The following is a 13409-nucleotide window of genomic DNA, read 5'->3' as shown; positions in this document are numbered from 1 at the left end:
ATTTAATCAAAAAACAAAATCTCAGGACTCATTTGTCTATATTCTTGTTCTTCCTGTTATACTCAACATGTTCATCTGTAAGCAAACACTATTTGTTGCATTTTTAACCATCCTAATAACAATACATTCTAACCCCCAGAAGGAAGCACATCCATAAGAAAATGGTGGCCATATTTGGTTCTTTGGACAGGCCAACAACACTAGATCAAGTGAGGTTAGAATATCCACACTCCCACCATCGCACAGTCTCTTCCGCAAACAGAATCAACCCCCCACAAATGGCCCAACCCCCCTGTGTAATTTTACCTTGGTCCAGAGCAGCAGGCAAGGATCAAATAGGTGATAAAGAAAACGGCACTAGGAGGAGAAAAGAGAGAGAGAAAAAGAGAATGAACCAAGGAGACGAGACAAAATCCTGGCTGCTGTTACTCTGAATTCTAAGAGTTTTTTTTCTCTTAGATGATCATTGGTTAACAAATTCTGAGGAAAAAAGCACTGTATAAATACTAGACATAATAATTCCTTCTATGATCGGGACCTTGATAAGACAAAGGAGCTTGTATGGACTATGCTGTTGGGCATCTATATGTCCAGAAGGGCCTTCCAAGGTGAATAGCCCTGATGGATATCCCAGATTAACACCAATCATATCTGCCAACCTGCATTGGACCAGCATGGCAAATTACGGTCTGTTTCTTCCACAGGCCAATATAATCTCAAAAACGCCCCTCTCTCGGGATTGCATTGGTTGGAAACTTATGGAAAACATGTGGAATACTCAAAGGCAAGAATACATTCTAATATTTTACCACAACCTATTGTGACTGGTAGAACAAAACACAGTAAAACAGATTCCAAGTTGAAACTATGTAGATGCGAACAAGGGAGAAAGCCCATAAATAGGGTAGTGTCACCAAGATCAAGAAGTTCCCCTCCCTAACAGTGTCCTTAAATACTTCGCTGTGCTTTCTCTCATAAAATTAAGTAAATAGATGCTTTCAGCCTTTTATCCAACAATGGCCTTCCACCAAATCAGATGTTTTGTACACCTAGCCCAGTTGTAGTCCTGATACCAAATTCTAGGAAAGAGGAAGGAAGCAATATCTTTCTGTGCCTCAAATTAAACAAGCCCTTCCCAACATCCATATGTTGCCTTTTATTACAATGTTGTCCTCTACTGCTGTGAACATTGTGGTACTTTTTCTGTAGTAACAAAGATGGATATTTGAAGAACGGATCTGAAAATATATCCTGTGCAAAGTCTGGTCCTTGTGTGATAGTAGAGGAGAAAATAACAATGCTCCTTCTCATCCAGTTTATGAACCCCAAGCCAGTTCTGCAATTTTGATCAGCATTGTTCCACAATACGTGGATATTAGGGCAGCACAATTCTTCGGAAAGAGATGCGTTGGAACATGCCAAAGCAGATTTTTCAAATGTAGGTGTTGGAACAATTTAGCAATTTGAAAAGCCATGCTTTGGGAACCTGTTCCCAGTATCTCCCACACATGTGACCCCACAGCCGCGAGAAAGTGCTGTGTGGCTCTACATTCAACAGAACCGAAACAGCCGGGATCGGCTTCCAGAACAAGGCAGACAAAAGACATGGCTGCTTTCATGAGTTGAAAAGAAGAGCTTTGTACTATATGTGTGCCTGGGTATTCCAAAATACCCCTTTCAAATGATTTGTTCAGCTCTAGAGGATACTACACATTTATATCAGCTTCTTGTACTGAGCTGTCCTCCAGAAGTGTTAGATTATAATTTCCATGATCCGTAGACAGTCTAGCAAAAGATTGTCAGACTTGAATGTGCAAGTATCTATATAGAGAGCCAGTGTGGAGCAGTGGCTAAACCATCAGGCTAGAGACCAGAAACCATAAGTTTTGGTCCTGCCTTAGGTACAAAGTCATCTGAGTGACCTTGGGCCAGTCCCTCTCTCTCAGCCCTAGGAAGCAGGCAATGGCAAATCATTTTTCAAAACACTTGCCAAGCAGGGACTGGAACAGGCAGTCACCAGGAGTGAAGACTGACTAGAAGGCATACACACACTTATTATCTATCTATCACTGCCTGCCTGCCTGCCTGCCTGCCTACCTACCTACCTATCTATCATCTACAGTATGTATTTCTCTATGTAATATATTGCCCAAAAGAGATTATTGATCATTCTAAAGAAAATTAGCCTTCAGTCCTTTAAGTTTTATGCTGAAATCTCCAGACCCCATCTCAAGGTGGAAAATTGATATTTCTGATCCCCAATTCAATTCTAATAGGTCATCTATGTACTATAGCCAACTAGCAGAATGCAAAGGTGATTTATTAAGGACCCAAGGCTTCTGATTCAAAAGAGAATGGGAGGTTAAAGTTAACCCTTGCTCCCTAAGCATTCCACTGGTACTTTTCCACGAGATAAATTTTAATAGAATGCAACCTTCAACTGCTCCCCAGACAGTCAACATCTGCCTGGTAAAGAAGAAATTGGCTTGTTAATGGGAAGGGCAGGTTTCCAGTTACATTTGCAATAGTCAGGTGGTATGCCATTAGGCTGAAAAAGCAATGCAATTGTGAAAAGTTGGCACTCGCTGAAGAGGACAAAAGTACTGCACCTTAAATAGTTATGCAGAACACGAAAATTCAGCAAGCCTCTTGTCACGCAAGCTAGTCTTGCTGTCATTTTTCTTTTGCATCCAGCAACCTAGGTTTTTAATGCTCTGCCCCATCCCACCCTACACTTCTCTTGCGCCTTTAACTGACTCCCTCGCCCTAACCCTAAAACTTATCCAGTGAAGAATGGAATATTATTGGGTCTTGGGAAATGAAGAGAATACCTCAGTTGGGTATAGTGATGAAGGTCCTAGAAATCAGGAGACTTTGAAAGCTGACTCAGTGACTTTGAGCCAACCTCTCCTCTCCTCTCCACCCTCTCTCCCCTCCCTCCCTTCCCCCCCTCTCCTCTCTCTCTCCCTCTCTCCCTATCCCACCTCACAGGGTTTCAATCAAAGAATAGACCTGGAAGGGACGTTGGAGGTCTTCTAGTCCAATCCCCTGCTCAAGCAGGAGACCCTATACAATTTGAGACACGTGACTGTCCAGACAAGTGGCTGTCCAAGAGTTGTGTTGTTGTGGAGAAAATAGTAGGAGGGAGAAGTATTAAGTATCAGTCATCTTGTAATGAAGTAATAAAGGCAGGATTTTTTTTAAAAAAAAAACCCAAATAAATAAGTCTTTTTGTGTATATATAAAGATGCGTACCTGCCTAAATTCTCTCTTCAAGGCCGCTATTCATAGTAAAAGAAATTCTCCATCTTCTATTGCTAACTATTGGATTTTGATAATGGATTCATGGCTTGCATAGCTTTTTCCTGCTGAAATGGATTTTCTCTATCATTTTACAGGCCTCTCATTCATACTGATCATTTCATTTCCCTAACTTTGATTTCCTCTTGATGATCGGCAATTGAATATGCCAAATGACTGGGTGGCTGGGACTGAACTGTAGCCATTCAAGGTGTCTGCCAGCATTTCAAAGCTGGCAAAGAGCCCACCACCCCAAAATTATTGGCATTCTAAGTTTGCACACAGAGCTTAATTTCGATCAGGGTTCAGGTGAAATGCCTTGTCCATGAGATTCTGAGATTCCTGGGTCATCACGGGGACTGATTCCACTGAAAGCTAAAATACCTGATCTGGCATTAAACGATGAAGGCTTGCAGCAAAACAAAACATGTATGTTCCAGAGTAAGCCATTCAATTCTTCTCTCCCACTTTTCTTTTCCCAGCATGCTCATTTATGACCGATCTGAGATCTTTCCTTTTAAGATTCTTTCATACTGCAAAGCCTTCCTATAATTTCTCCGAGTTTGCATTTTTCTTACATAGCTATCATCCATTTGCATCTAAATTTGCACTTAGAGTGGAGAAACACTTGTCTGTGGAGATGGATCTGCTAGACCAGTTTATGCAGACCAATACGAGGGTTTTTGACTTCCAAACTAGGAAGGAAAACTTCTCAAGAACTGGTTTTTCCATATGAGCTGGTCTGATGAAAGCACTTGCTGTCTGTACAAGTTCTTCTTCATGCCCCTTTCTTATCTGAGGAAAAGTCAAGTGAGCAGTGAAGATGTTGCTGAACTACAATTCCCAGCATCTCTCTTTCACATAGATCAGAAATGGTAGTAGTTGCACTTCTGAGGGCCCACATGCATGAATATTTGAAACATTTAATAATAGGACTAAAGAGTGTAGGTACCAGTGGTGGGATTCAAAAAATTTAACAACCGGTTCTCTGCCTTGATGACCAGCTGGGTAGGTGGGGATCAGTGGTCATGTGACTGGGTGGGCGTGGCCAACTCAACGTCACTCACGACAATGGGCGCTTCGCCTTAGCTGTTACAATGTAACAAGGGTTAACTGGAGAGGCAGTTTCTGTAAGCAGGGTAATAAAGATTAGGCTAGAAACAACACCAGAATGTTTCCTTCCTGCCTTCTTTACAGGATTAGCTCTGTAAAGTGTGTGGAGGGGGGGGGGGACGACAAAATGAGATTTCTTCCAACAACCGGTTCTTCGAACTGCTTAGAAAGTTAAGAACCGGTTCTCCCAAATAAGTGCAAACTGACTGAATCTCACCACTGGTAGGGACCCACTTTGCTTAAATACATTATCCTTTCTTAACATGCTCTTGTTATGGCTTAAATTGGGCGCATGAATTTGGGCCAAAATTGTGCCCCAGTGTTTGTTTTTAGTTATTGATTTGCTCGGCCTCTTCTTCAGCTTCTGAAAAAAGCCCTGCAAATTGGACAGGGGCAGCGTTGAGATTTCCTAGGCTTCTAATCACAGAAAGCAGTTATGCAAAAGGGGCATGATCCTGTTCCATTCCCTACAGCCATGATGACGAACCTATGGCACACATGCCACAGGTGACACATGGAGTCATTTGTTAGGGCACGCCATGCGTTGCCCTTCAGCTCCAGCGCACATGGGTGCGGTGGCTAGCTGACTTCAGCCTTCATTTTCAGCAGTTTTTCGCTCTCCAGAGGATTCAGGGAAGCCTCCTGAAGGCTGCGGAGGGTGAAAAACGGCCCTATGGGAAAACTGGACGTCCATTCCTGAACTTCCAAGTTGCCCATAGGGCCATTTTTTGCCCTCCCGATGGCCTCCGGGGCGGGCAGGGGAGGCCGTTTTCGCCCTCCCCAGGTTTCTAGAAAGCCTCTGGAGCCTGGGGAGGGCAAAAAATGGGTCCATCATGTGCCAAAAGCAGGGAGAGGGCAGGGGTCACGCGCATAGAACTATGGGTGTGGATACGCCCGTGTACGACCCCCCTGCGCTCCCCCCTGCTTTTGGCACGCGATGGGAAAAAGGTTAGTCATCACTGCCCTAGAGGATCCTAGAAAGAGTGGCCAAAGTATGCACAGAAGAAAGATGTGTGGGGGCATATTGAACAGCGCAAGGTTCATCCTCTGAAATTATGATTTTTTGTCCTTTTGCCCTTTTGCCTTGTTGTGTTAAAAAAGAATCTGCAGCAAAACAAAAATAGCAAAAAAAGTGAGGAAATGTGTCCTATTTCCTTTTCTCCTTCTCCCTCACCTATTTTAAGCACTGAATATGGATGACTGCAGGTAAAATAAAAGAATACTGATCATTCTTGACAAACAGTTTGCTTAATGACCGTAATTACAACAGCAATGAAAAACATGACCTATGACTGTTTTTCAGTTATGATCTTTGCAGCATCCCCATGATCATGTGATCAAGATTCAGATGCATGGCGACTGATTCATATTTATGACCCTTGCTGTGTCCCAAGGTCACACAATCCCCTTTCGTGAACTTCTGACAAGCAAAGTCAATGGGGAAGCCAGATTCACTTAACAACCAAGTTACTAACTAGTCAACTGCAGTGATTCACTTAACAACTGAGGCAAGAAAAGTCGTAAAATGGGGCAAAACTCACTTAACAAAGTTCTCATTTAGCAACATAAACTTTGCACTCAATTGTGGTTGTATGTTGAGGACTACCTGTATAGATATGGTGACCAGACTGAACCCTTTCAAACAAACTGAACAATAAATAAATATAATTGGCTACCACCATTTTTACACTTTGATCCTGGTTGGCTAAGCTGGTCTACATCACCTTATCCTTGGGAAAAAATGAAATGAAGCTACATGGTAATTTTGCAAATAATGTTTTGTTTTTCTTATTCTATAAGATGCTGTGTTAACTTTGATGGCTGACATACAAATAATCTCTGAGATCAAATCTGTACTTACTAGGAAGCCCAGTACCAGGCTGGATTTGCTTGGATATATCCTTGAACTGGTTTACTGCAATGGAAAACACAAGAGATTAGAAGAATGAGAGCAAAATATGGAGCACTAAAACCATTGATTAAGGTATTTAATACTGACCTAATTGTCCTTCTAAGAATGCTTTAATAAATGATAAAATACTACCCTGCTAAAAACAACAGATATTAATTGATGCGGGTTATGGCTAACATAGAAAACAAATTAGAACACTCACTATGTTTGATTTATGAAAGAATCAAGACAAATTTGGATGTTAGTGCTTGATTAAAAATACCTCCCTTAAAGGATGCTATGATCTGAATATTTCTAAGTGGCCTTCCTTAATGCTTCAAATATGCACCAAACTAAAACATGATTGAGTCATGCAGTATAGATGTATGATCAGGGGCATAATATTTATAAGAAAATTCTGCATGTTTAATTCCTCATTTGTAAAATGTGGAATACGAGAATATGGGAGGAGTAACATCAATAAGTGGAAAAAATAGCAGACCAGAAAAGAAAAGCAGCGACAAAAGGTTTGTTGCTAGGCAGGGTTACTAGGACAGAGACTTACCAGAAAGTGAAGAAAGCCACAATGCTGACTGTAACAAGGAGCTGAAGTAAAAGGATGCTGTAAACCTAATATCAAAGAAACAGAATAAATATCAGCCTGGCTAATGCTCAGCAATTATTCTGAAGACCTGATAATTAAAAAGCAAACCAGACCCTATCAACCTAGTTCCGGCCCTTTGGAATGAACTCCCCGCGGAGATTCGGACCCTCACCTCTCTCCAGGCCTTCCGGAAAGCCGTCAAAACCTGTGCCGGCAGGCCTGGGGTTGATGAGTTCCCCTCCCCTCTCGACTTGTATGGCTGTATGATTCTTGTATATTTTAATTATGTGTATTGTGTTTTATGTTCCCTTTTCCCCCTTTTGAGTTGTTCGCCGCCCTGAGTCCCTCCTGGAGAAGGGCGGCATACAAATAAACTAAATCTGAATCTGAATCTGAATCTAGTTCTACCACTCACTCTTTTCGGGGGAAGTTCATGCATTGTACTGTAATCTCCTTAGATGATCATGTTTTAGCCATCTCCATTAAGAGCCATGTAATCAATACTGAGTTGCTCATGTGGACAAGTGTCCACACGAAGCAGCTGTTTTATGTGTTGAGAACATGATCCGTGGGTGATAGTGCTACCTCCTATGGAGAGTCATCAGTAGAGAACACACTGTGAATCTATAGTGGAATGTAATCGAGATTCATGGGAGGGAGGAAAGGAGAGGCTCTTTCCCAGAGCCGGTGGAGCTTGTCTGTTAGGCAGGAAGATGGACCCCCCCCCCCCCAACTGTTCACAGAGTACATCTATAGTTATAATTGGTTTAGTCCATCAAGATTTATGTCTTTAGGCTAACAACAATAAAAAAAAAACTACTCAGAAATAACTCCTTGTGTTGTTCCTGGTTCTTGGGCTTGACAGAAACTCCCAGACAGCCACTGAGCCTACAAAGTCTGGAATTTAGGTCTAACATTCCTGAGTTTAACTCAAGACACAATTCCAGGCTCAAAGCTTTATCTGGCTAGGAGTTTGTCAAAATTAGTTGGAATACCTTCAAGTCCCAGAAATTGGAGGAAACTGATGGTCCAGATCTATAACTAAGAGGCAGGAATTTTAGATGGCCTGAGGGCTGACGTTTGAGCGTAATTTTAACAGTTGTGATTTCATTCAGTAGACAATTGGCCTTGGCATTGATTATTATTTCTGAAGCCCCACTTCATGATGGACTCCTTCTGGAATCTGCTTTAGCCTCTGATTCATTCTATGTGATGTTGTGTCTTTGTTCTAATACTTGTTCTTGATCTTGCCCTTCTTTCTGACCTGCATAAAAAGAACTAAGCCCTTGCAACCCACCATTCTTCCTCACTACTGAGTAAGCGTTGAGTTTGGTTTGGTCTTAATTGCTTTAACATTACCTTCCTGATGAATACCCTGCGCACATTCTGGTCATCCCAGCTGAAACTTGTGAGGGTCTCAGTTTCCCCTGAGTATCCACTGCCATAATTAGGACTGGAATCTGAAACAGGTGGAAAATAAAGAATTTGTCTAAGCAAAGGGTATGTCATATAAGATGAGAACTGTGCTCTTCCCTACTGAAATTTATGGTCTGAATATTTATTTTACACAAAATTTCAGGTTTAATTTGAATTAAATTGAATTAACCTATTATCTGGCTTTTTTTTCTGAGCTAATCAAAGAAAATATTGGAGGCAAATTATACATCCATTGCGACCGTGAAAGTATAGAAGTCTATATTATGGGCTGGTTAGCTCTTCTGGCAGGTTTCAGCAGCTCACATTCATTCTGGGATGTCTATCCACTACATAACACAGCTTTGATGAAAACTTCCCTCCTTTCATCCACACGCCATTCTTCTTTCTTCTTTTTTTTTAAAAAAGCAATTTTTATTTGTTTTTGAACAAGGACAAACAAACATAAAAATAAAAAAAACCATCTTCCATTGCAAATTGTAGAAAGTGTGTCAGTTGGTTACAGTATTTCCATGCATCTCTTCCATAGTCACCACCTGCTTTTCATATCAAATCGCATATTGTAAATTCACCTATATTCATGTATATCACAATTATTATATCTCAACCTTAATTTGACTATAATTGTTTTTACGTCATTTTATATATAATATTCAAAATCTAGCATAGGATTATATGATAACATTCCATTAAATGATTCTAAAATCATCCAATCACAATACATCTTTATAACATATTCTAGATAAATTTTAAACCTCCTCATAATCTCCATGTGTTGTTTATATAAAATTTCATATTATCAAACTAATATATCTATATGTATTGTTATCATTATTAATCATTATTTAACTATAGCTATTGTCACTTCATTTTATACATACTACTAGTAAACTAAATTTAGCTTAATTTTTTATTATACATTTTCATTGCATCAACCTGTATCTTTTCAGTAATAGTACGGTCTTATATCTCTTGCCATTTGTAGCATTAATGTTTTAGTTACTTTCTTAATAAATCTTGTATAAACTTCTCTTGGCAACATGTTATTCCTTTTGTATCTCATAAAAGCTTGAAACCCAACATCTGTTCTTTCCATCAGCTTATCTTTGGTCATCACTAATGCTTGTGTCAAGATTTCTCTCCTTATCTCTGTCAATTTTTCTCTCTTTTCTTCTTCTGTGCTTTGAAGTCTGGGGTAGAGTTCCAATCCATCTATCTCCCCTTTCCATATTCCGCTCTTGCCATTACCAACCACACTCACTTTGTTGTCAGTATCCAGAGTTTTCATATCTCTTTGCTCTTTTTTTTCTTCCATCTTTTGAACTCTGTCCTCCACTTTCTTCATTTGGTAAACATCCTCAGAGTCTCCATCAGATTTTTCTGTTTTATATTCCATAGTCTCCAATCGCTTTTCAATTCTCTATGTCACAACTAATAGATTTTGAATTTCAAACATAATCATTTGCAATGTTACAGTTTCTTTTTCCTGCTGAGCCATTCTTTCAATTTTGCAGACACTGCCACTATAGGGTTCAAGGCTATTTTAATAAACTTCAAACAGGTTCATTTATTATCTTTCAAGTCAAAATATTGTCTTCCCTCCAATAGCTAGTGATAGACCTTCCAAAAGGCACCTTTATAAACAACTTGTGCTCTTCCTACTATCACTTTCAGTAAACAAACTGAAATAACCTTGAATTGCAAGTGATCAAAAAGAAAGTAGAAAAAACAATGTATCCAGCCTCCAGCCTCTAAGTGGCAGTGTAACTGCTTTTCCTCCTGTTGTTACAACCCTCTTTATAATCCTTCTTATTATCTTCTTTATATTCCAAGCTTAAGAAAGAAAAAAAAGCTCTTAAATGGAGATCAAAAACAATCCAATCAATCAAATCCAGCATTATTAAAAAAGAAGAATTTTTATCCATAGGTATAAGCAAAAGTGAAAAAAGAAGAAGAAAGAATTAATCCATTCCATTTAAAAAATAGGGAGCCCCTGCAAAAGTTCCATCCGTGAAAAAAATAATTAGAAACTGGATAACACACTAAGTTCAATGCAGATCAATCTCACCGCCTACAGTCTTCTGTCTTCAATCTTAACTTATTTTTTTTTCTTGGTAGTCTCTTCCTCTAATAATAAAATTTCCTCACCAATTCGACAGACTTTCTCTTTTCCCTTTCCAGAGCTGTCCCAACTTCAGCAGTTTCATTAGCTGCGTTTCTGTCATTTTTATTTTTATAATCTCACCTACCATGAGTCTTTTGACTGTGAGGAACCTTATAAAAGCGGCAAATAAAGAAAACTGAACTTTATTTTAAGATGTTCATTCCTATAAATTGGATATCACACAATACTGTGCTAACATCTAACAAATGTAATAAACAGGGAAGGGGAGAAAAATATACTCATTTCAGTATGAGCTGGGTGAATCTGCCATTCTTATATTCAGGTAGGAGTGCAAATGAAACCAAACTTGGATTTCTGAACATCTCCAGTTGCGGCAACTTAGATTACCAACTCCCACAAATTTATATAAAATGCCTACCTAAAACTATATAACGTGAGTGAACTAGTGAAATGGCATAGAAAATGTGAAGGGAAATTGCAGAGAGATATATTTTGCACCTGGAAATATGCATGCACATGTACCAGTGGTGGGTCTCAATTATGTTTACTACCGGTTCTCTCATGTGACACTTCTGCACATGTGCAGAAGCATCCAGGTGGGTGGGCGGAGTCTCCCACGGCTGCCACTACCAGTTCACCCAATCTGGGGCGAACCAGCAGAAACCCACCTCTGACGATACATATATGACTGTTTGAATTTTTAAGAACAGCTATTTTCCAACTGAGGCAGAAACAGGACAGAACGAACATGTCTTGAAAATAATAAAGTCATGCAAGGAAAAAGAATCACCACTGATCATCTCTATATAAATAAGACTATTTTACCATTCTGAAGAGATAAACACATATTTTAAAAAGTATTGTCTAAGAAAGATATGTAGGTTGTTTTTAATGAATTGCCATTCTATTAAGTCTATTTTAGAATTTTTTTTATATAGAGACTCCCTTTTTTATAGCTTGCTTCAGGGCTATGTTTGTTGTGTACATTTGAATCCTGGACATACGAAGGGAAAGAGAGACAAAGAGACAGAACAAACTTTAATTTACTTTTGAGGCTGAAGTGCATGGAAAGTTCCCATCTCTTAGATGGGCAATTTTAAAAGATGTCACAGGTGACAGTATGAGAGGTCAAAGATCTAATGAAAAAGAAAAATGTCAAAGATGAACCTGGAATGACTTTGAAAACTGCATGTTCCAGTTCTGCTGAAAGATCTGACCCATGAGCTATAAAGCAGGATCAAAAGGCCACAAGGCAATGTTGTCCTCTTGGGATCATGTGAATATCACAAGAAAAGCAACAGCTTCGTAATTTGTTTAGGCTCCGGTGACATGTGAAACTGCAAGTACAGCATGCCACGGTCATGTGATTGGTATCACAAAAATCACGTTTCTATTTCAACTATTCCATTTACATTCTATCTATTGAAACACTAAACAGCTAGTCCTTGACTTATGACTGTGATTGAGGCTGGAATTATGGTTGTTAAGTCATGCCCTATTTTATGGTCTTTTTTGGTGGCAGTTATTGAGCAAACTCCGCCTTCATTAAACAAGTATGGTGATCATGAAGCAAACCCATTGTGCGAAATCAAATTTGGGTTGGTCATCGGACCAGAGATTTATTCTTCTGCACTTTCGAACTCATGCTGGAGCCCATCTTTAGGGAATTTCTCTACCAGAATACGTGCTTTGGGTTGTTCTGTGATTTGTGTTTACATGGTGTCTTCTATTGGCTGATTGGTGTGTTGATGGCTGGCTATTGGCTATCATTTTCTTGTGCTGCCAAGACCTCGGCTCCTAAATATTTGATAGGCTGGTGATAATTCAGCACTCCTATTAACTGATAAGGGGCCTGTTTCCCCAGCTTCAATCACTTCTCTGGCTGTTTTTGTGCCTGCTCGTCCAACAATCTTGGTTAGCTACAAAACTGAATGTGTGTTCTTGTTCATTGAAATGGGCAATGTACCCAATGGGCATTTTTTTGCTAGAAATACTGGTTTCCGGCAATAGACATTATAAATTACAATCACATGACTGCAGGATGATGCAAAGAGATGTGAGGGTCGGCTGCCAACCTCCAAAATGTGATCACATGACCATGAGGAGGTTGGCAGCCTCTGGAACTTCAACATTAGCTTGTAAGTAGCTCTGGGGAGGTCTGTCGTAACTTCAAATAGCTGCTAAGTGACCGGTTGTAACCTGAGGTCTATCCGTAATGCTATCAGGGTGGATGGGAGGGTTGGTTTATATGTATTAAATGTCACAAATAAATTTTGAAGCAATAACCCTCTTTTGTCACTATCCTCAACTATTGGCATTTGGCAGGGATTCCATCTCACTCCATTGCACGAAGTGAGCTATAGCTCATTAAAATGTATGCCTTGTAATGTAATTTGTTAATCTGAAAAGGTGCCACCACAACTTTTTCCACAATTCTGTGTCAAGAAGCAAGAGGGATTCTGGGAAATTAGGCAGAGAAAACATACCAGGGGGTTGGCAAAACCAACTGATTAATTTCCCATATTGGGGCTCAATATTAGGAGACCCATGTTCAGGAATCATGTCTCAATATAATTGTAGGGATGGTTGCGTTGCTAGTCTAGGATGATGTACAGGAAGCCAAAAGCAGTGCATTGGAGATTAACATCACCATCATCACTACCACCACCAAGAATTTCCAATATTTTTAAGACAAACATTTATCATAACATGATCTATCATGGATCATAGCCTCTGCCATAAAGAAAGTATTATTTTGTAAGGTGAAATATAATTCTCTGCTGTTTTTACTGCCATAGGCCAACACAGTTACCACTGTAGAAAATGCACTGTAGAATTGCACTACAGATAACACTGTTGTATGACAATACTCTCTTTTATTTTCACTCCTTTTCCCAATAGGCTTAGTCTGTTTGATTGCCACTCCATGCTTGGCTGATAAT

The 13409-nt window shown here is 39.7% G+C and overlaps 1 protein-coding gene across 1 annotated transcript in view; it reads right to left on the bottom strand.

The window, feature by feature from the left end:
- FAIM2 (Fas apoptotic inhibitory molecule 2) overlaps positions 1-13409 on the bottom strand; it is a 45873-nt gene that overhangs the window by 17568 nt on the left and 14896 nt on the right. Inside the window, exons 3-6 of the mRNA XM_087710438.1 lie at positions 8268-8368; positions 6870-6934; positions 6275-6328; positions 307-357 (exon numbers count right to left, since the gene is read on the bottom strand). Coding sequence (XP_087566564.1) covers positions 307-357; positions 6275-6328; positions 6870-6934; positions 8268-8368 — 271 coding nt within the window. The remainder of the gene's footprint in view (positions 1-306; positions 358-6274; positions 6329-6869; positions 6935-8267; positions 8369-13409) is intronic.

This window comes from Thamnophis sirtalis, unplaced genomic scaffold (genome assembly GCF_051295495.1).
Source record: "Thamnophis sirtalis isolate CommonGarterSnake01/CBP01778 unplaced genomic scaffold, rThaSir2_p1.2 scaffold_3, whole genome shotgun sequence".
In the NCBI taxonomy this organism is placed as follows: Eukaryota; Metazoa; Chordata; class Lepidosauria; order Squamata; family Natricidae; genus Thamnophis; species Thamnophis sirtalis.
Note: the sequence above shows the minus strand (reverse complement) of the source record. Positions and strands in the feature narration are given on the sequence as shown.